Source organism: Mustela nigripes, chromosome 7 (genome assembly GCF_022355385.1).
Source record: "Mustela nigripes isolate SB6536 chromosome 7, MUSNIG.SB6536, whole genome shotgun sequence".
Taxonomy (NCBI): Eukaryota; Metazoa; Chordata; class Mammalia; order Carnivora; family Mustelidae; genus Mustela; species Mustela nigripes.
In genome coordinates, this window is record NC_081563.1 from 616,413 (window position 1) to 639,698 (window position 23,286).

A 23,286-nucleotide genomic window follows, 5' to 3' on the forward strand; every position below is an offset into this window, starting at 1 on the left:
CATTGTGCGTGATCCGCCCGTGTTTCTTTCCCGCTCCAGCCGCCTCCCTCCCAGACGAATCAGAAGCTGACCAAGCGGACACACTGGCCCACGGAGTCCGCGTGGACGCAGGGCTGTCTGGGGTGATGGGCCACGCAGGGTGGGCTGGAAAGAGTCTTGGTGGCGGTGTCTTCCTGGCCATGAGCGCTGCCCTGTGATGGCCCAGAGCGGTGAGGATGGGCCTGACATGTCATGGCGGCGGTCCCACGTGGGGCCTCAGGCCTGTGGGTGCCCCAGGGGTCCCAGAACGTCTGGGGGCAGCGCTCCCTCTAATCGGGCTCTGGCCTCCGGCACCAGTGCCCTTCAAGCAGAAGCCGGGATGCTGGTGTCCACGCCGGCAGGATGCAAACACTGTGGCCCGGGCCATCTTCCGTCCGTGGTCAGCCACACAGGAAGGGCTATTCAGTGCTGGGCACGCCCAGAGGCCCCAAGCTGTGGTCAGGACCTGTCATGAACATCAGGGGCCCCAGACCCCCTGGCCTTCCTGCGAGGGCGGCGGCCTCAGGTAGAGCCTAAGCGTGAGGCCCGGGTCCACGGGGGAGGAGCCGGGCACGGGGCTCCAGGGATGGGTCCAGGACTCTGCCCAGGCGTGACCCAGGCCCCACGGTGCTTGCTGCTCTGATGAGCCCGCAGGGGGGGCGGCGCCTGTCCCGGGCCTTTGCCACCCCAGCTCGCCGTTGGCCGGCCCCGCACTGGTCAGCCCAGCTCCGCGCTGGCTCCCGGCTCCCAGCGGCCTCCGAATGCTGAGGAGGGGTCCCCGCTCCTACCCTTCAAGGCCCAGTTTGCTGAGTGGTTGCCTGTGATGCTCTTTCCGCAGGCCCCAGAGGGACGTCCCACGGGGTCCCCCCAGCACCCAGTCAGCAGCTCCCCTGCCCTCCCCACTCCGCACCCCGGGGGACCCTGCACTCCGCACCCTGGGCCGCCCACAGGCATGTGGTGGGAGGGGTGCTTGCAAGTGGTCAGGACTGGGAAGCTGAGCACAGAGGGACAGGAGTGCGTCCCGGACTCAGGCCCTGCAGGAGGACCTGGGGGCCGAGACACGAGAGGGAGCTGCCGGAATTCTGGGGAACAAGTCCCTGGACTGTTTGGGGTCCCGACGAGTAATGGGTTTGGGCCCCCCCACCCCCAGCCGAGGGGACAGGCTTCTTAGTTGTGGCCGGAATGACCGTGCCCCAGCTTTCGAAGTAGAGACATCGCAACCGTGGGTCAGGGGCTCTGGCCGTGCCCGAGGAGTCGGGGCCAAGGCTGTGGCACCCGGCGGGGGAGGGGGCTCACCGTTGCTGGCTCGCTGTCGGATGGTCAGCATCTGCTCTCCCGACAGCTTCGCCTTCTTCATGGCCGATGTGGCTCGTGGGCATCCCGACAAGCTGGGGACAAGACAAGGTGGCATGAGTTGGGGGTCTCAGGAGAGTCGGGCGAGGAGGGCCGCGCAGGCGTTTGGTCAGGCTGGCTGCTGGCAAAAGGCCCGTGTGGTGGATGCGGCCTGGCCCACTCCCCGCACACGAGGGCGGCTGTCTCTGCTTACGGGCTCAGGGCGGTTCTGCGGGGACACAGGCCGAATGGGGCCTCCGAGGAAATCGCGGCAGCCAGGCTCTGGGGCCGGCCGAGAGGACACCCCTTCACCGTGTGCTCCCGGGGCCGCCTGGAGTTTGGAGGGAGCAACTCTCTGGCCTTAGACATCGTCCCGACTACGGCAAGTGCCGGACTGGCACACGGCCTGGAGGAGGATCGGATTTTAGACACACAGATGGAGGAGGCGCGGGTGATGAGCTCAGCCCAGACTCAGCCCAGCTTCTCCTGCCCCTCCTGTCCCGGTACATCACTGGGGGGTGGGTGCAGGCGCCCAGACAGGACCCCAGTACCGTGATCTCACATTTGCCGCCAACATCAAGGTTGCAGCCTCTTTGCAGAAGGCCCCGCTGCCCATATGTTGCTAACACGGGCCCCTCTGGGGGTGCTCTCTGCCCTGGGTACGGGTCCGAGGCGCTGACAACTGTGTTCCCAGGACGGCTCCCCGTCCTTCCCTTTCGGGCTATGCATGCGTGGAGGACGATTCTGCACCCTGGGCGCCCCCATGGCCCTGAGCCTGGGCTGCATTCCACCTGCCCCTGGGGGCTCCCCCTCACCGGCCACCACCTGAGGGGACCCCTGGCCCTCGTGACATGGAAATGACACACATGCACATGGCTGTGTGTCCAGTATTACATGTGTGTTTCCATCCTACACGTTTCATCCGTCACTAGGTGCCAGGCGGCCCCTGGCCAGAGCTCTCCACCTCTGTCCTCCCGAAGCCCACCACAGTGAGGATTACACTGCTGCCAGCAACACAAGTATTGCCTACGTCGATGCGCGGACGCTTCCTAAGTATGTCCACGCAGATTTCCTCTCACGGTTCACAGCAACATCCACGTTGTCTCTGATGAGCCGTCGGTGAGAGGCTTGTGTCTGGGAGCTGCTCCAGAGGGCCCCGGAGAGGCTGAGTCATCTCGACCCTGCTCCCTCTTCCCGGGACCCGTCAGCTGGGATCTGCATCTAGGATCTGCGTCTGCTGGTGCTGGTTCGGACTAACGGTGTCAGTCCCCAGGACTGGCAGGTCCCTCTCTGTGGCCTCCCCTGTCTTCTCAGGACTCCGTGCCCCAGGTCGGCCAGGGCCGTTGGTTGGTGTCCGTGTCTGCTCCCCAGCCCTGCTGGCCTATCTCCGGCCCCCGACTCTTGGGCCAGCACCAGTGGCCCCGGCCAGTTGGCAGTCTGGGGTCTTCTCTGTCTGTGACCATCGGGGCTGCTCCCCAGGGGCCATGTCCTTCCAGCCTGACTCTCTGCCCTGAGAAGAAGGTGGTCAGGCGTCAGTGATGCCGTGGTATGTGGACGCAGATCCACAAAGGGGAGAGATCAGTAGAGTGAAGCCAGTGGAGGGGACACACTCAGGTCCTCCCATGGGCACCCAGAACGCCAGCCCCAGACCTGAGCACGACAGCAGCCTCTGAACACCACAGAAACACGGGCTTCCGGAACGCGCTGACCTGCAGAACCCGGTTTAGTCTTCCCTCGTTTCTCTCGGTTTTGAGATAACAAAAGGGCAGACCAGGGATGCGGAGGGTGGCGTCCTTCCCAGAGATACTCGCTGGAGCTGGGACACTGAATCGGGCAGAGACAGGCCCACGGAGCAACGCGCTTTGTTCAAGCATGCCCGCCCGGGCTCAGGGACAGCACGGTCCACATGGGGCCGACGTGGAAGGGCCCCCGGCACTGACCTGGGTGCCGGGCAGGTCCGTGGGCTCTCCCTGGGGCTTGTGCCGACCTTGTGTCATGGTGTGCCGGCTCCTGGGGGCCCAGATGGCTGGGATGGCCCAGATGGCTGCAGGACTCATACCCTCCCCTTCGAGGAGTGGACCCCGAGGGCCCAGCAGCCGTTCCAGAAACTCCTCTAAGTAAAACTGCATTGCTCTGAGTGGGGATTTGGAAAGATGCAGCTAACGGGTGGCCCCAAGCCGTCCAGCTCCAGCCCCAGCACCCAGAACAGGGTGGGCTACAGGCAAGTGCTTCAGAAGGACAGAGGGAGGGAGACCTTCGGTCAGGACCGGGCCCGCAGGACCTCCTTCAGGAGCATCTTCCAGCTGGAGAGAGCGAAATAAGGGAAGGTTTCCAGGAGGCGTGGTTATAAAGGTGTGGGGGCAGGGTTTGTCCACGGAAGGGCCCCTGGGGTTGCGAGCAAGCTGACAGCTACTGGCCACCTGGGGAGGCTGGGGGGGACATCTCGAGGCGCAGGCCTCAGACTGACTGGGTACGGTGGTGTCGGCGGCTCACGTCTCACTTGCAAGAGAGCAGATCTGGTTGGTGCCACAGGGCCTGTAGCGCAGACATCTGCTGGCCCTGAGTTACGGTCCCACCTGCTTCTGCAAGCCCGCTTATAGGACAGGTGTGGCGTGCGTGGTCAGATGCCAATGCCACAGGCGCCAAGCCCCTGCTTCCCGGCACTGGGGGGTTTCAATTCCCCAGTCCAGAACTAGCGAGAGGGACACACGGCAGGAGGGTCATCAGGCAGGAGGGACTCCCCGGAGGGCAGGTGAACCTGCAGGACGGCCTGGGGACAGTGTCCTGCGCCCGGGGCTGCTTCTCCTGCTCTCTCCGTGCGAGCGGACGCCATCTTCCTCTCTTCTCGCACCTGCTGGACACTGCTGTTAGCCCGTTAGGCTAGCAAGCCCCAGGGATCCTTCTCTAGGTTTTAAAAACTGTCTTCTTTTCTCGTTTTATAATTTAAGAGAGATTTCCTCAACTTTATCCTCTAACCTCCCAATTGAACTTTTTATCTCATTTGTCTTTGTTTTAAAGAGTACGTGTTCCTTCGATTTCTCTTAGGTTGCGAAGAGTCTGTCCTATTACTCGGCTTGTGCTCCTTTCTATCTGAGGACAAATTAGAACATTCTTTTTCCTGAAATGTGTTTTCTCAGTCCTTTTCTTTGTTAAAGTCTGCTTTGCTTTCTGCCAGTGTAACTTAGGGCTTCCTCCTGTGGGGTCATCCTGGGCTGCTCATTCCCATCTCCCGAGTATCACCCACTGAGGCCTGTCCTGAGCTGCAGGTTTTGAGGGGAGGAGGAGGGGGTCCCCTCCTGTCTGGAGGTCAGAGGGGACACACATGGGCTGAGGCTGTGCCCACAGCAGCTTGGGCACCGGAGGTGGAGGGCCTCGCCCTGCAGGGGGCATTCCTGCCTCCCACACAGTGGGGTCCCCGGTGCGGAGCGCCCCTCCCGCCGGGTGCAGGGGCACGAGGTGTCTGAAGCTCTTCTCACAGAGGTTTCCACCTCCTGCTGTTCCCAAGGCTGCGCGGAGTCCTGCTGCAGGGTCCTGGGGCCCGTGCGCCTGGGTTCCACCCCCCACCCCCTCCCTGGCGTCCGTCCGGGCAGCTGCCTTCGTGTGTCCCCTCAGAGCCGGACCCTCGACCTCATCCCCCAGCACCTCGGCTCCCGGGACTCCATGCAGGGGACGGAACTCCCTTTGCTTTCTACATTTTTATTATTTTTATTTCATGGGTTTATAAAAGGAGAGCAGGCCATTTCGGTGGCATTTTGAGGTCAGTGGAGATGAATGTGTTTTGGGCTGTGGCCCAGGAGTCCTAGAGAGACGGCTGCCACCATCGGGCACAGGGTCGTATGCCCAGAGTCTGCATTGACGGCTCCTCTCTCCCCTTCTGTGGGTCAGGGTTGCAGGGAGCCTGGCGGCTCTTCCTCCTCAGGGATGACCCGGCCTGGAGCGACCTGGGCGGCCAAGGGCCTGGGCTCTTGGTAAAGGGGTCAGAGGGAACATCCACGTGGGCGGCCGAGGGACAGCGGTGCCCAGCCCCTCATCAGTGACAGAAGCCCCGAGAGGCAGAGTTAAGTGTCTGCCGGCAGGCAGTCGACGGGCTAGGATCCACGGTCACAGGCGCCGCACCGCCGGCACCATCCGCGTTTGCCTGACAAGGAACTGGAACCTTGTTGAGCCCATTTGGGTTTTGTGCTGAGGAAGCTCGTCCTAACAGAGAGGCATCGGTTTTGCTTTTGTCTCTTCTGCTGCTTGTGAGCTAAATCCAGCCTCTGTCCTTGCCGTGGGCCGGTCGTGCCCCGAGAGACGCGCTGATGTTCCGGCCCCGGTGCCTGCGACAAGGACCCCACCGGGAAAGTGGCCTCCGCAGGTGACCAGGCTGAGCCGGGTGCGTGGGCGCAGGGACCTCTGCGGCACGGACGGCACTCACGGCTCCCAGCCTCGCGCGGCGTGGGGCCACAGGTCCGGGCACGTCCGCCCCGAGGGTCCGTGAGGGTCCGTGACGGCCGTGGCAGGAGGCAGTCGGAGGAGCGCAAAGAGTGTGGGTGACTCTGGAGAGAGTGCGCGCAATTCTCCTCCCTGGGGCCGCAGGGTGCCCGCAGGCTGGGAGCCCCCAGTGGAGAAGAGCCGATGACACCTCCTGGAGGTCCACAGGGAGCCCAGCGCTCTGCCTGATGCCTTCCCAAGCCACTGCACAGCGCGTGGCCCAGGCTGGGTCCTCCAGTGGACACAGGGGTCCATGCATGCCGCCCACCGGACAGCTTTCCTCTCTGTGGGCCGTGCGTCCAGGGAAGAGCATCTTGCCTTCCTGGCATCGGCTGTCTGATCTAACATCCGGACCACACAGATCTCAGGGGGCTGTGGTTCCATGATTATGTCTGTGTCTGTAAGAAACCAGGGCGTCTCAGCATCCGACGGCGGCAGGACAGCCTCCAGCTTTCCTCTTCTTGGGCTCTCCAAGACCATCTCCCCCACATCCCAAAGGTGGACCACATCTCCCAGCATCCCTTGGGAAGACTACATCTCCCAGCGTCCCTTGGGAAGACTACATCTCCCAGCGTCCCTTGCAACAGGGGCTGTGGTGCCCTGGGTCGACCTGGGGAGGATGGGAAGGAAATGCAGGTGCTCCCCAGAGCACTGCGATGGTCCATGGCGAGGAGCCCCCGGGGAGGCACTCATGTTAATGCACTTCCCTTGGCAAGTATCAGGCAAAACAGACATTCGGAAAAAAGCCGTCTCCCCACTTGGGATGAACTGTAAGGAAACTGAAAATAAAAGACATCAGGTTTTGGGTCTGGGAGGAAAGTTTAAGAGGGTCTAGGACATGAGTTCTTTGAAAAATATATTTCATTCGGGTCAAGCCCAGTGAAAGGTAAGGCTCCGTTCTAAGACTGCGGTTAATTTTCCCGGGTTAGCCCTGGTGACTGATTGCTGCCGGACTGTGAGGTCTGCCGGTCACCTGCACGCCCCACGCAGCCCCGTCCCTCGCCTGGCCCGGGGACACGAGGGCACCTGTGCCTCTGGGCTGTCCCCGTGACTCAGAGGGCTAGCCCGGGAAGGCGCTTACGATGCCGCTGGGCACACAGAGCTCCCCTGACACGCTGGGGGGTGAGAGGCCTCTTCTGGGCAGAGGGGGAGGTGGCGGAAGAGAGTCTAGGCGAGAACCGGGTTCAGCAGCGGGCTGGGAGGAGGGGATGGTTCTGGAGACACAGCCAGGTCCGGGGGCCGGCGGGTGCAGGCCGGGCAGTGCGGTGCACTGCCGGGGCAGCCAGCCCCTCCCAGGCTCTGCCGGCCCTGCCCACCCGCACCCGCTCTCAGGGAGCCCCGGCTCCGAGTGTGTCCCAGATGTGCCAGGGCTGCGCCAGACAGCCCCTGGGTGCTTCCCGAGTGGCTGGTGGACACTCACTGGGTCCTGAGGGCCTGCCCGCTGCCCACTCACCCCCTTTCCCAGCAGCTTCTCCCCGGGGCATCTGTCCTGCCCCCGGCCCGGCTCAGACCTCACCCGAGCTCGGCCCGCCCTCTCCGCTCTCCTGTCCCTGGTTGTCCCTGTTTCTCTCTTCCTGAGGCTGTGCCCCACCACCCGTCTGACCCCTTGGGGGATAACGGCCCCCACCTGTGTCTCTTTTACCGTCAGTGCACCCCTGCTTGCTCTCCCGACACCTGCCTCTGGCCTATCCCGGGCCAGTTTGGGTCACTGGGACTCCTAGCTGAGCGGTCCCCAGCTGGGTTTTCTGAAGCCCCTAAAGCCCCAGGGAGGCACGTGCAGCCAGGGGATGGGCCTCGTGGCTGCTGCTTCAAACCACAGTGTTTGTTCTGCTCACGGCTGGCCTTCGAAGGAAGTGGGGGTGGGGGGACAGCCCCAGTGGGGAGAACTGGTCCCTCCGGAAGACTCAAGAAGTGTTCCTTGGTCGTGGTGGGCGGGAGTTACAGCAACGTGCCACATAATCCGAAAACAAGGAACGCCACTTTCCTTGTTGCCGGGGTATTAGACACACATTCCAACAGAAATCTGATTTATATGAGAACGTATTTGGTTTTGAATGACTTATTTTTCATTTTAAATGCTGCTTTTTTAAGAAGACTCAGCCAATCTTTAAGATAAAATAGGACAATTTCTATGTCCTTATAACGGTCCTGCTCAGGATACAGACTGGAGCCCCCACCTCCCGTACAGGGTAGAGTGTGTGGACCCCAGCCTCGAAGGAACAAAATAAACGAAACAGTTTCACAGCCTGTGGGGATGGGGGGGCGCACAGAGCTCGGTGGTTCCCACTGTTCTCGTGCCCGGCTGCCCCACGGCCATGACCTCCCTGGGGAGGACACTGGGGACAGTGGCTCGGTGGGCCCGGCAGCCCCAGACCCATGCTCCGGGTTCCTCTACTGCTTACGTCCTGGCACCGCCGGCCACGATCCCCGACCCCTCGGGAGCGGTCACATTTTGGCGAAGGAGGAAGAGCAGGAGACTTCTGGGTCAGTGGAGTCTTTCCTTCTGATTCTACACCTGCTGTTTTCACAGCACTGGGGGGGTCGTAGGAGGAGCCCCGCATCTCAGTGCACCAATGGGGTCTTCCTGGGGGCCCCTCCTAACCGAGGCCGTAGGGTTTGGGAGGACCACAGCCTGTCGTTCCACACAGCGGGGCCACAGCCTCCAACGGACGGATCTTTGCACCCTTGGCCGGATTCTTGCCCGGACGACTGTTCGCACACCTCTGGGGAATCGTGGTTTGCCTGCCAACAGCGTACATGAAGACAAGGAGGTGTGGTTCAGCCTTCTGAGGAGGGACGTTCTGACACCTGCCGCCCATGGGGGACTCTGTGCCCAGTGAGATGAGGCAGACGCAGTAGGACGGACCGCAGGATCCCATTCATCGGAGGTCCTGGAGGGGACCCCGAGGTGTGGAGCGGAGAGCTGACGGTGGACACCAGGCGCCGGGGACGCAGTGGGGAGCAAGGGTGTGCGGGGACAGAGTGTCAGTTTGGGAAGATGGCAAAGTCCTGGAGTTGTACGGTGGGATGGCCGCATAACGTGAGTGACCTCAATGTCACTGAGCTGTGCGCCCCAAAACAGTGAGGATGGGAAGGTGTGTTTTTACCACGATGGAAACAAAATGCTGTCAGCTCTGCTCTCGGTGCCACTCGTCCCCTTTCCCGCAGCCACACGCTACAGACATGGGCTCCACCCCCAGCTCCTGGGGCTCAGAGCCCTAACCCTACAGGCACACTGAGGCAGCCATTCCGTTAAGTGCCAGCATCCCATCTGTGGAGCTGGACCGCCCACGGCAGGGCCCCTGCCTCGGATGCCCTCTGAACGCCCTGAGACATCTCCCGGCTCCGTCCCTGACTCCGGTCCTGTGCAGGCAGGAGGGCGGGGCCACAGCTAGAGTCCCGGGCTCATCCGCTGCAGCCGGTGATCCTCCCGTGGGGCAGGCATGGGTCACCTCCGGGAACCTCTGGGCTCTGGCTGGGGCCTGGGCCAAAGAAGGAGCCTTCCTGGCCCTGGGGGCCTGTGGCAAACCCCGGGGGTAGGGTCAGTGTCTGCACACCAGGACCCCGGCCATCCCAGTACTAGCCGTGGGGTCTGCTGGAGCACAGACACGGAAAGGGCGCTGCGCGTGCACCTGCGCAGGCCTCTGTTCACCGCCGTGGCTCGCGGGAAACACGAGGGCCGCAGGCTGGGAGACCGGGTCAGGGAAAAACGTTCTTGCTTCCTTTTGGGCTCACTGATCCCGTCTGAGTTTTCTACCTGAGCAGGGACTCCTTTAACAATTAAAAATTGACCTTCATTTCGAGGAAGATTTCAAGGCTCGGTGCCGTACTCCCGAACTTCCCACAACTCCTGGTGTGTGAACTGACGTGTTCCCTCTGTGCTGGTTGTGGCTTGGATCGTGGGCCACCACGCCCATCCGGGTCCATGTGATTTGTCTACACCGCCCATCCTAACCCTTCCATGGGGAGCCCTTTGATTCAACGGGGCTTCTGCTAAGACCATCGAACTCTATGGATTCCTTCTAAGAGCAAGCAAGTAAAAATTAATGGGACGATTGACTCTTCTGGAAATTTCCTGATACCTTCTTGGCCCAGGCGTGCAGTGGGAGGCCCTGTGCCGAATGCCAGCCTCCTTCCCCACATGGGGCCTCCGCCCTCTTCAGCCCAAAAGGTTCACCTGCACATACTCGTGTGTGTGCAGAAGCCCAGTCTGCTTCTCTCTGTGGGTCCTGCCCCCACGCTTCCCAAAGCCTCCGTCCTGACCCACGGATGGGAGTGGGATTCACTTCCCAAACACCTCTGGGGTTTCCCTTCTCACCAGGGCAGGCCACGAGCTGGGGGCAGCTTCCCACCTTCTTTTCGGCTTGGGGAGGTGGAGTTAGGAGCGGACAGCCACCTGGCGGGGCTTCCCCGGGCCGGCGCCAGGACGAGGACACTCACCTCCGGTGGGTGAGGAAGCTACCGCTGACGTGCCCTGACCCGTCACAGCCCGGCGTGGGGCAGGACATGCCCTCCGTCTTGACCGACTTCCAGGAGAACTGCGAGCCATTGAGGTATCCGTCCTTCTGTCTCTTGGCCGCCAAGGGGCACCCCGACGCGCTGCGATGGGAGGCGTACTTCCCGGTTATGTGGCCCTGGCCGTCACACCCGGGAACGGGACACCTGGGGGCAGAAGAGACACACTTTGTGGTCTTGGCGCTGTCTGTACTGGCGGCCTCTCCAGCAAGGTCAGGATAACCAGGCTCGAAGAAAAACCAGCGCTCCCTCCAGCGAAGGGGAAGAAAGAGGACCCGCTGAGCACGCCACGCGGCCGGGGTGAGGGGCCTCCCGCCCGCGGCCAGAGGGGGCTGCACGGTCCGGCAGCAACGGGCAGGGGAGAAAGAAGCCGCTCCTGGAGCGAGCGTGGTGCAGGGTCTGTTTAAAAGACAGCACTTTTGGACAGAATCACAGCGTTCACAACGGAAGGATGCAGAATCAAGGAGGAATTGCAGTACTAATTTTATGATTTTATAAACCCGTGGTTTTCCCAAGAGCTAGAAAACATTTTATGCCCGGTTTGTTCTCCAGAGGCCGTCCCACAGCCTCCAGCCAGAGGGGATTTGGAGCGAGATGTGGCGTGTAATAAGGTCTCCGGTAGTGCCGCTAGGCGGTCCACCGCCCGCACGTTGCGGGGAAGAGCGGGGAGGTCTGGGCGGGAGCTGAAGGCCAGGGGTAGGCTGATCCCTGCTCCTGAAACCTCCCCGCCGCGGGCGACCCGAGAGCGCACAGCCCCGACGGCACAGGTTGTCAAAGACGGTGGGCGTGATTCAGGCTCCTCACAGGCCCCAGGCCGGTGGGTGTTGCGTTTTCTTTTTAAGGGCAAAGTTCACATTCTACAGCATTTATAGCACCCATTTACTGTGCTAAGGTTTATTTTAATACTTTTGAATTGATTTTTATTTTGTTTTAACCAAAAATTTTCTCCAAACACATGGAGACTAACATTTCAGGAGGACGACTCCAGGTTTATTTTGGGGATTTGGGGGCCTGGGCACTGGGCATTGGTTTGGCGCACATGGCGGGGTGGACGGCCTGGCTGAGAGGCCTGCGTGTGCTGGAAGCCCCAGGAGCCCCGGCTCTGCAGCCTGCCCCCGAGCAAGGTAGACGGCGGCTGCGCGACTTTCCAGAGCCGGGAAGTCGCCGATGTTGGCTTCGTCATAGCCGATACCTTCACAGACGTTTGTGAACCTGCCTGTTCCAGTCAGAGAACTGCTTCTTCCACCTAGGGCTGGGCGGCTGCGGGGAGGGTCCAGGGTCCACCCAGGGCTACGGGAGAGGGTCTGGGGTCCCACTACTCAGAGTGTCAGATGGGTGGACAGTCCCTGGCCACAGTACCCAGTGTTTAGACGGTGTGTTCAGCCGCCGGCAGGGGTGCTTGGGTGCGGTTCCAGATCTGGCCTTCGGTGACTGTGGCCCCCGTCCCTGCTGCTCCCACCGGCAGCCGCCCACCCCTGCCCGCCACGCGTACCTGATGGGCTCCTGGTCCTCTTTGTCTTCCTTGCTCTGTGCTATCCTGATGCCACTTTTCTTTGCTCTCGGGCAACCTGAAAGACTGAAGAAGGGACACGGCCTCAGCAAACATCGGCTCTGCCGGCAATGGCCAGCTTCCGCCCCGCAGCAGCCGCTTGGACCCCGCGTCCCCCAGCAGCCGGAGCTTCTCCCCATGAACACCAAGTCTGGGAGGAAGGTCCTTCTGGGGGAGGCCCCTCTGCATGGAAAGAGGCCGGGCCAGGCACAGAGAGGGGCCACATGGAGGAAGAGAACACACGCTCCTTTGGTCTCTCTGGGTGAGCTGTTCCCCTGAGCCCTGCCGTCTGGGGGGACAGGGCAGTCTGTTCAGATCTGTCTGAAGTATGAATCCAGTGTGTCTGCAGAAGGCGCAGAGGAAGTGGAACATAATTACTTCATTTGATTGTTGAAAGCTTGGAAATAGAGGCTCCCGTTTATCTACAGGAAAATTTCCGGCTGGGACAGAACGCAGTCACGGACACGTGTGCGCGCACAGGCTGACGGCGGGCTTGTCGGTGACTCTGCAGGAGAACCCAGAAAACAGCCGTGACTCCTTGCAAAGAACTGAAGATCAGGAAACTAGGCCTTTTCCCAAGACGCTGGACACGCGGCCACGGGCTCCAGCCAGAGCCGCGGCTGTGGCACAGGTGGGGCGTCTTCCCGGGTCCTCGCGAGCTCCCTTCCCGGCATCTGGGTTCTCAGGGGCGGCTCTGACCACAGGAGGCCTGTTCCCCAGCCCCTCACTCCGTGCCCTCACGTTTTTCCTTCTTGTGAGACAGCCAGGCTCCTCTCCAGCGACGAGGGGCCCCCGTAGGCAAAGGGCAGGTGCAGAGCCCTGGGCCCTGGGCTGGGGCTTCGGACCCCACGCCGGGCCCTGCGGTCTCCAACGGCACGTGCTCCAAGCCCCCTCACCTGCCTCCTCTCGCGGGGACGCGGAAAGAGGAGGCACGGCTGCATTCTTTCCTTTTATCCGCCCCTGCGTTTGGAGGTAAAACCCAGAGAGTGGCTGTCCTCTCCGCCACCTCTGGCTGCCCAGCGGCTGCCACACCACGGTCCGGCCCTTGAGATCTCTGCCTGGAGAAGTACTCCTGCCCAGGTCTCGGGGACCCGAAGCCGGTGGGCACTCCTGGTCCTGGGCAGGTCACCGCCTGTGGGCCCTGGGACGCTTCTCCCAGCCCCGTGCAGCCTTGGCACCTGCGGGTCCAAGCCCTGCCTGCCCCGCTCGCCCCGACCCGGCTCACGCTCCCTGTGTCCCCTTTCTTTCCCGGCAGCAGCCACAGGCAGAACATGTCCTCAGGCGTCCCTGGAATCGTCCCCTTTCCCCCTCCGGACGTCGTGTTTGAGGCGTTCTGTTTCAGACCTTCCTGCGGCTCAGCACCAAAGTCCCCCGTGTGCGCACGAGGCTCCCGGGGCCCGGCCTTGCCGCCAGCATCCGTCCCTGCTGCCCTGACTGCACGTGCTGCCCCCACCGGTCTCCGCCCCGCTGCCCCCGCACCCCCACTCTGGCTGTCTGTAGGCGCGTTGTTTAAGACGTCTTCCTGGGCACAGGTGCCATTCCGACTGCCAGTCCTGGGGGCCTGGGGAGCCCTGTCCCTGGGCCGGAAGCCATCCACTTACTTAGCACGTGCCACTACAGCTGCGAGTTCTGCGGGCGCCCGAGCCATGTGCTCCTTCCTCCTCCTCCGGGCTGTTCGCCGTCGGTGCCGCAGCGACACCGCGCTGTTTACGGGGGGAGCCTGCTGCCTGCCGCTGTGCCCGCCGCTGCTTCCGTTCCCGACTGCAATCTCCTCCCGGAGGAGCCTGTCTTCTCTGAGCAGCGCTTTTGGATCCCTCACCCGGGAATCCTGGGTGACATTTGTGACTGTGCTCTACACAGTGATGTATCCCGGACAGATGTCCCACAGTTGGCCGTCACTGACGCGGGGGCTCGCGGTGCGTCTGAGTCTTGAGATCTCATGCACTTTGGGAACAGCAGCAACACTTTCAGGACCTGTGTGGCCGGAGGCAAGGCCAGGGCCAGTGCCCCGACAGTGTCCAGATGGGGTCTAGGCAGGCTTGTCGGCAGGGCCGCAGGAGGGCTCGCTGTGCTGGATAGACAGACGCTTCATCCCTGACCCTCTGGCTGCAGAGATGTGTGCCTGCGTGGGGACTCACGGCCGTGCTGAGGAGGCCTGAGGAGAGGCCTGGTTGTGCCCGGGACCCGCAGCCCCACGGGCGATCCCCGTCCTTCCGCTGCCTCTTCAGCCCTGGCGTCCCGTCTGCGTCAGACGGGCACGGCCTGGGGCGCCCGCACACGGACGTGCCCTGGGGAGTCGGGCCCCCACAGGTGGTGACGTGGTTGCTGTGGGCTCCTTCCAGATGAGGGCGAGCAGAGGGCCCCCACAGCACGGCGAGACAACACAGGCGACGCGTTCAGAGACACGCAGTATGCAGCAGGTGCTCAGCAAATGCTTCTTTGTCATGGCGCGACATCTCGGAGCCCCCCACCCCCCGCCCGTGCACGGCTGCTCTCTGAGCCTGGGAGGCGTTCCTGGGGCGTCCCCGGCACCTGGGGCTCCTGAAAAGCACAGACGCGACTTCACACTGGGGGACAGCTCCTGGCCTTGGGGTCTCTCGCCACATGTGCGTGGTGACGCATGGGAGGGGCGAGGGGCTCCTCGGGACCCCGGGTGGCGGGACCACACTGGGCAGCTGGAAGCCTGAGGAGAAACGGCCGCCCGGGGAAGGGCCGCCTCAGGAAAGGGTCCTCGTTGTCGCTGTTTTTGACCGACTCGAGGGGAACAGAGTCTAGAGCAGCCACGTTGCTCTTCTGGCTTGCGCAGGAGCGCGGGCTCTCGTCGGCCTCCGACGCTCAGTGGCAGGCTCTGCCCGGGCTGCCAGCTGGCTCAGCCCACCAGGCCACTCTGCTGTTTGGTGGTGGCGCCAGAGAACACGCGGCAACGCCCAGAGACTTCTTGGGTTGTCACCAGCGGTGGAGCCGGTGCGGCCGTGTCCCGTGGGTAGAGCCTGGAGGCTGCCGGCCACCCCCGAGAGACGGCAGCACCATGGGAACAGCCCCGGAGGGGAGGATGAGCACGGAGAGTCCTCCATAACCCCATGATCCAGTCCTCCTTGGGGGCCGTCCGAGTCCGTGTGCCCCAGCCTGGTGCTGCCGGGACCTGCTTGGACGGCGAGCACGGGAGCGCGGCCCGCGGGGGATCTCTGTGAGGGAGGCGCCCGCCGCGGAGGCTGTCCGTGTCCCTCGTCCAGACCTCACTAGCAGCCAGGGAGCGTCCCCTGCTCTGACTGCGCGCTCACGGGCAGCCCCATGCTCCACACCATCCACGCATCCACTCGGTGCGGTCGGTGGGCAAATGCCGTCTCTCCGGTGGGCGGCCTCGGGCTAACGCTGTCCGAGAGGCCTCCCCTCTCCCTGCCTCCCCCTCTCCCCCTCCTCTTCCTTTGTCTTCTTGGGGGATGCATCTGAAGTGCCGGGCGCCTGGACTGTAGGGCCGCTCACTCCATGACCTCAAGTCCCGCCGACAAGGAAGCAGCGTCGTGGGAGCGGGCGTCGGTGTCTGCTGGTGCAGCCGCCATGCACCGTCCGACGGGTCTTCCTCCACCAGCGTCCTCGTCCCCGCCGCGGCCCTGGCTCTCGTCGCGGATGGGACAGGACTAGAAGCTGGGGCGCCTGGCCACAGGTCCTGACCCACTTCTGTGAAGACCTCGCGTCCGAAGCTTCTTCAGCTCACCTCTGACACGTGGCCTGGCGTGTCTGATGGGATTGCGGGGCTATGTCTCCGACACCCCTTCTCCCCAGGAGCCCCAGGGCCTACAAGGAGCCCTGTAAAGCGCAGGCCTGTGTCTTCAGCTCTGCTCCTGGCCTGGAACAGCTAGACAGCCCAGCGGCTCAAACTTCCCATTTGAAAGGCCAATGCCCACCGGGGCCGGAACTCCTGCCCGTCCGTGACTGTCCCAGGGACCTTATAACAGGCCTGTGTTGGGTCTGTTCCCTGAGCTCTTCTGATCTGGAGAGGCTGCTGCTGGACCACCCGAGCAACGTTCTCGCAGGCGGACCCGGGGCCCGTCAGGAGAGGGCGTCCGCCGTCCCAGGAGGGACCCCGCAGTGCGGCGCTGTTCTGCCAACTGAGCCTCCAGACCGTACGCAGGTGGGGCCAAACCGAGCGAGCACAGAAGGAGCAGGGGCGGGAGGGAACGGGCGCTCCGCTTACCTCCGGTGGGAGGCGTAGTTCCCGGTGATGTGCCCGGAGCCGTCGCAGCCAGGGGTGGGGCACCTGCGATTAAGAACACAGGACGGGCAGAATTTACTGGAAAGAAAGCAAGTGTCCTGGACAATTAAGTCCCTTCTTTTTCCAGGAAAGCAAACTTGTGATGGCTTCACCTCCCTACTCGAAGGAGACAAACAGAACCGGAAGATCCCCGGCTGGGAGCAGGGACCTGTGCCCACTGACTGCGCCGCCGGATGCCAACCTCGGCTACTTTCTTTCTGTCAAGCCCAATGGCCCTTTCCAGAAGAATCATGGATTTCAGTACCTGCCTGGCTATGACCCACCCCCTGGAGCATTGGGAGACGAACCCTCGTCCAGCCGGGCTAACGGGTGCCCTGAGCCCCATGAGGGCAGCCCCCGGGAGCCAAGCACTGGGGACTCAAAGCCTTTTTAGCCGGCGTGGCGGAGCCCAGGGCTGCGGGTCAGCTGGGGTGGCACCTGCACACACCCACCGCAGCCCCGCGAGGCCCCGTCCCCGGTTCTTAGCGACCACGCTGTGGCCTCCCGAGCGGGACAGCACATGCTTCCAACCGAGGCTCATCATCGCGGCCCCTCGCACCAGTCCCGAGGGCGGCCGCCTCCGGAGCGGTCAGGGGCCGCGGCCCGTCGCACCAGTCCCGAGCGCAGCCGCCTCCGGGGCGGTCAGGGGCTGCTGCAGAGACATTTCCCTTCAGGCTGCTTTGGTTTTCTCCCACCAGGAATGTGAGAACTCAGGGCAAAAATTAAGAAAAAGTTGTTTTTTCCATCAGGTTTGTATATTTAACAAAACAGAACAAAACACACACCCTGCCCGGCGGGAGTGGACTCAGTAAGCAACGTTGCACCTGGCAGCAGCACCCGAGTCGTGCCCCGTGCCCACGCCCCTACTCAGGGAGCACCCGAGCTCTGGCAAGGACAGAAATCACACATTTCCGGTAGTTCCTAAACATCTACTACCCCTGAGGGATTTCGGTTTGCTTTCTGCTCGGAGAGTCACGGCGGCAGCTGGACGCCGAGCCGGGCCCAGGAGCACGGGGTCCCCCTGCGCGTTCCCCGGCACCCCACGGAGGGGGCTGGGGGTCCCGTGCTGACACCCATGAGTGTCAGTTTTGGGTATCTGGGCGCTGTCTACGTGCTCTTTGGTCCCGAGGAAGGGAGCGAGCACGAGCTCTAAGGGTACCGACCTGTGCCGGCCGTACCTTGCTAAAAATCAGCGATGGCTTTAGGGCCCCGCTGTGCGGGCGGACAGCGGCAGCCTGGGCCACACGGCCGGCACCTGAGTGCGTGCTTGGAGGGAGGATTTTAAAAACAGGCATTTGAGGCAGAACAATGGGGCTTTTAAAGTAGAATCTGTACCAAGGACAGAATCTGTACAGAATCGGATTTTTGACCTGATGTTTGTTAAAGTAACAGCTGGTTACGTACAATTAAAGTTTGGTCATGAGACTCAACTGCCGATCGCTAAGTAATCACTTTCTAAATACTAAGTGCAGTGACCTGGCCTCACTGGGTGATTTTCCACCCGGCCCCTCGTGCGGAGGGAGCCAGCCCCGGAGCGCGGAGGAGGCGGTCTGAGAGCAATCAAAACCATTCTGCTGCAGAGAAGCGCATCTCACGCAAGTCTCTGTTTGGAAAACGGATCAGGAAACAGAAAGGTTTCCTACTTGCTGACAATATGCACTTGGCCTTGCCTTTTGCTTTAAAAAATCCTCAAACTCTTCCTATTTTAAGCACTCGGTGCAAATTTATTTAAAATTTATTCATTTTAACATGAGTAGAAATTTTTCAATATGCCTTTTTTTGGTGAGGGCTGTAGGAGGTTGACATATTCTGTTCAGATTTAAAGTGAGGCGTTATAACCAAACTAATGCAAATGAAAATCAGATTTGACGAATTATAAAAAAAGAGAGAGAGAAAGATGTTCAGAGTAGGTTTTGTGTGTTTAAGCCATTTACAAAGGCATCATCTGGTTAAAAAAAAAAAAGAGAGAGGTATTGAAAATGTCCTCTATCACCGTGAAAACAACAAACAAAATATCGATTTGGCCCATTTCAGAGCTTCCACTGTGTTGGGAAAGAAAAACCCTGTCCAGAAAGTGTTCTCGCTTTCTTAAAAGGTTTGCTCTTCTTGTCAAGGGCTCCGGTCACTCAGACGGGGTGCAGTCCCAGGCTGGGGGACCCGTGTCTGCTCCTCCCTGGCCACAACCCTGCACAGCTCACGGGGGGGGCCTGCCCTAAGCTCCTTCCGGGGGAGGCTCCCCTTCATCTGCTCACGTCCCGCACCCCTGCAGCCCAGGACCTGGGCTTGTCACGGGGGCTCGGGAGGCCTGCTTGGAGGGGCCCACTGCTCTTCACTGCTGCCTTCCCCTGACACAGTGGCTCCGGGTTTTGTCGGGGCCGGCAATGCAGCTCTTTCATCCATAGGTGGAGCTTCTGGACCACACAAGGCAGCCCAGAACGGTTCCTTCTATCAGCTCTACATAGTCATTTTTCTGTTGCTGTTCAAGACTTTGAAGCTTTTTTAAACTCTTAGATTTACATGTAGATTTCCTGGGTTTAAGAAATCTCAACCCTCACAAATATGGTTTTCTGAAATTGGTGAATGAAGGAGTGATGATCACCAACAAGAGGGGTCTTTGCCGCTCAGACGGAGCCAGCCCCAGGACCTTGACAATGGGGCGGTGGAGAATCGATTTACTAGAGTTCGATTAGCATCTACCCATCTAAGAGCACATCTTTTCCATGAAGGGAGGCCCATGTGGGCAATCAAAATCCCCCGTGGGTAAAATCAGACAGTACCATGTGCCACACAGCTTGGGTCTCGGAACGGCAGAAGAGATTGACTGGGTTTCCATGGAAACTCCCCATGAGGCAGGCGCAGGTTCTCTGCACTGAAGTCCTCGGCAGCCGCGGGGAAGCACACCAGACCCTCACCACCCTCCACGCTTCCTGCCGGTTACCAGGGACAATAGCACCGAGTCTATTTTAAGTTCCCATGGTTAGAAATGCAAAGTTCTGTGACATGAAACACTTGCCTCAAATATCGCTTTTCTTCCCCTCCAAAGGTGCTTTTTTGGTGGAAATACTCTGAGAACACACATAATGAACAAGTAACCTTAGAGCTAGACTTGTCGCCTCACAGATGTATTTAAGGCTAAAAACATTTGTGCCTTGTCCGTGATCTTGCATTTGTCATGGGAGAAAAGAATTTGGGGAAGTGCATGTTCTCACCTGACTGGAAAAATCTGTCTTAAAAAAACATTTAAGAAAGGCGCTGGGAGAATCATGAAAAAATGTTTTAAACAGTATTTTAAGTTTTATAGAATCCAAGCAAAATAAAAAAAAAAAAAAACAACTCAGGACCATTTACAAACTTCCGGATTTCTGATTTCACGGAACTAGCCCTTCTCAAGTAGGAGTCAGCTGGGTTTGTGTTGCTTTTGCAGATCTAAGACATCAAAGAGACCTGTGGGCCCGAGCCTCCCAGAACGCCCTGTATGCTCATGGCTCCTCTGAACGATGCCCAGCCATGGAAACATTCTGCTAGGATGTCCATGGAACTGTCACTGATCATACCCACATGGAGGCCAGGAGACGTATCCCCTAATGTCAAAACATGACTTAATGTCTGTACATGAAACTATGTAATCATGAAAACCATATGCTTCTGCATTGGGGCACATCTCGAGAATGTGACAGCAGACCACCATGCTTCTTGCTTGTCCCTGATTTGTTCCTCAGCAAGACATACAGCCTGCTACCATGCTATTCTCCCCATTTACAGAGCTCCCATCCCGAGACAGGGTGGGCCAAATGGAAATCATCAAACCCACTGACTGAAGTTGTGTCATCGATTAATTAGTGATAAGAATATCTTTAAAGTGCTTCCTCCATGCGCTATCATGCCACCCTCTTTTGAAAATAAATTCGAGGATTTGATTGTTATATTAAGGAAGACCTCCAAAACAGGCCATTTTCTCCCAGCTGAGTGTGTCCACACTGACATGCACGTCACTGCACACCGGGAGCTGCGACTTGCCAACCACATTGCATCGTCCCGTTAGTGATAGTCCTGTTCTCACCTCAGAAGAAGTCCAAGGCAGGTTCCACCCACACAAGCATTTGTACTCGGGGACTCTGAGGCGTCCTTGCTGGGTATCAGAAGGCTAAGCCCCAGTCTCCTTTGGGCCAGCCTCTCTCCGTCCACCTGCTGGGGAGTGACCTTCCCCGAGGACCGAGAGGCGGTCCTCCTGGAGCATGGCAGCCCCGGCTTGTGGCGTTTGTGTCTGAACCAGTCTGAGCTGGCAGGCCCGCTGGGGGAGACCGAGCTCAGCTCCCCCAAAATCAAATCAATGTACAGGAAAAAACATCTGGAGGCATCTCACGATCTCTTATCTTGATAAGGGTCAGTGACTTATTTTTAAAACTCATACAGATAGAGGCTGAAAGCACTGTGGGTGCTTTGAACGGACTCTCGGGGTCGCCGAGCTACCTCGTTAAACTGCCCGGGAAGGTTGAGCTGCAGACAGGCCCTTATGTGAGCAGAGCAGCTAAAAATATACAGAACAGGACTCATGGACGACCCGGACTGACTACACCAAGTGTCAGAGGGACATAGGCCCGTTCTCAGAATTTCACGGGCAGGCCCTTACAGCTCCTCTTGCTCGTTTCTTCCGTGGCGACTCTATCAAGAGGACTTAGTAAGAAACAAAATATATTAAAAAAATAGATAAAATATTATCACCCTCAATTTTAAAAGAAATCATGAAAATGTTAAAATTAGGCATTGTCTCAAGTAGTAAAATGTATTTGTAAATTGGAACGTTTCCGGACACACATATATAACTCCTTGCTTCATTTATATAAAAAGTTCAATTCAAGAAATACTTTTTTTTTTTTTTGCCTTAAAAGACATGGTTGTGAAAATACATTTTTTTATTTTGATTTTTTCATATAAATAGGAAATAATAAAGAAATTCAGAGAAGTACAAAAGAAAGATATTTCTAATGGAAAAATGACACATACTGATTCTTATGCCATTCCTCTGCAATTTTCTCCCCAAATGGAAAGAAACCAGGTCACTTAAAAGCCGTATGCATTACTTCTGCACAATTTCTTAGATATATTACCTGAAACTCAAGGAAAGGTAAAATTTTACATTTGCTTCTTAACTTGTAAGACATTCAATAATTTTCTCTCTCTTTTTTTTTGAATTCAGTGGTAAGTAGGACTATTCTGAGCTTTCTGCAGCCAGACACAGAGATCGCCACGCGGGTATGCGGTATTTTCCCAGCGTCCCCCAGCCCAGCCTCCCGCCAGAAACGGCTGGTGACTCAGCTGAGCCGTGGACCCTCTGAGACGGGGCACGAAGCCCAGTCCGGCTTCAGGGTCCACGCCTGGGGCACCACCCGCAGTGCCACCGCTGGCCACCGTGGGCTGGCTGGGGCCCTACCCCGCAGGGGTCCCTGAGCGGCCACCCTTCCGGGAAGCAGTTTGGATTTGCTTCTTGCTTTTGTCCCCTGACACCTGGAGCTTCTCCTGTCCTCACTTTCTCCTCAGCCGTCCTCGTGGGATGAGTGGGACACTCTGGGTCATGAAAACCTACGCATTTCCAAGTGGACTGGGGACACAATGACATTAGGAGAATCGAGGTGTAAGACTTGCTGTCTGATGGATGTAACAGGGAAGCAAGAAACACCTTTTCTTTTGGTTCCTGGCACTTTTCTTTTTAAATTACACTCAAAACAAACCCATAAATGAAAAAGAGTTTTAAAGGTACTCTTAACGTGAATAAAAAACCCTCCGTTTGATGATTCAGATCACGTTTCTGGACGGGTTGGGCCTCAGGGCACTGAGAAAGCGAAACGTGATCCTGTGGCTAATGCTCAGAGTTCTGGTTCCAGGGACCCCGGGCAGACAGAGCGTCCAGGACCCGTGTGCTGTGGGAGCAGGTGGACGTCAGTGTGGCTCGGGCCAGGCATCAGGGCCGAATGGCCCAGTGACCGCACCCCCAGAGCTCACGCAGTCCGCAGGGACGGCTCCCTCCTCCACCACCCACCGATGGATCTTTCTAGCAGGCTTGTCACCTGGCTCAGAGGCTCACACGACTGCCATCAGGCTCGGGTCACCTGCCCCCTCACGTGTGCCGTGTGCCTCCCCCATGCCCTTCCCGACTCGGGCCCCGGGGTCCCCTGGGAGGGTGGCAGGGCTGGGTGCGGGGCCCCATGCAGAGCTGCGGTGCGGCCCGGGAGGCTCCCGGCCCGTGTTCTGCAGGCGGGGGGGGGGGGGAGCGGCCGCGGCTGCTCTGCTATTCATGCCGCATGCAACGTCTGCTCGCTTCCAAACATGCAGCCCGCAGCCCTGTGGCTGCGAGTCCTTGGTCATGCTGCCTCCTGGTCCGCTGGGGGGAGTCCGACGGGGCCCTCGCCGCCACACGCACGGCTGCCCGCTGAGGGGCCCCAGCTACACCCAGGAGTAGGCTCCTGTCCGGCGCGGCCGAACGTACCTAGCACATCCTGACGTCCCATTCACTTAACGGGATGTGTCCATGGGACCTGCTGCCGGAGCACATGCACGTCCAGCAGCAGAGTGGAGCGGCTAAACAAGAGACTGGGGCAGCCGGAGCCAGAATTGGAATTGGACTCGGAGGACCCATGCAAAAAAAAACACACAAGAGGTGACTGGTGTGGCTGAGCGAAGGCAACAGAAACCAGCATTCTACCGTCCTATGGTGCGCGGCATTCACGCGCACCGCGCCCTGGGGAGGCGGGGGGCGTCCCGCCCCAGCATGCAGAGACCTCGCGCGGGGCCCTCGAGGAGGCACTCACCTTTGCCGATCACCCCGAGCCCGCCGGCAGCCCGTGCCCTTGGTGTGCAGGGAGCGTGGGGCTGTCAGGGCCTGTGTGCGCTGGGGTGGGGTGCTTGGTGGCCCCAGGCAGGGGCCAGATGCGCAAGAATGTGCACCCCGACTGTGCCCGTGGGGTTTTCCTAAGGGTGGTAGGGACTGAGTGACCGTATCCCATGGGTCACGCCCACTGCTGAGGGTCCCCACTCGGGGCCGCGCAGGGATGGGGAAGGGGTTCCCTGCAGGTGCGGCTGGCCCGCCACACCAGTTTTCTCAGCATCACGAACCCGGTGGGCTGCACGTGAGACAGATGGGCGACCTAGC

At 59.8% G+C, this 23,286-nt stretch overlaps 1 protein-coding gene across 12 annotated transcripts in view; it reads right to left on the minus strand.

The window, feature by feature from the left end:
- The window catches only part of MYT1L (myelin transcription factor 1 like), a 390,720-nt gene that overhangs the window by 11,855 nt on the left and 355,579 nt on the right, over positions 1-23,286 (minus strand). For all 12 annotated transcript variants that reach the window (XM_059405073.1, XM_059405070.1, XM_059405071.1 and 9 more), the window contains 4 exons: positions 16,083-16,145; positions 11,831-11,914; positions 10,264-10,485; positions 1,315-1,406 (listed from right to left, as the gene is read on the minus strand). In XM_059405073.1, coding sequence (XP_059261056.1) covers positions 1,315-1,406; positions 10,264-10,485; positions 11,831-11,914; positions 16,083-16,145 — 461 coding nt within the window. The remainder of the gene's footprint in view (positions 1-1,314; positions 1,407-10,263; positions 10,486-11,830; positions 11,915-16,082; positions 16,146-23,286) is intronic.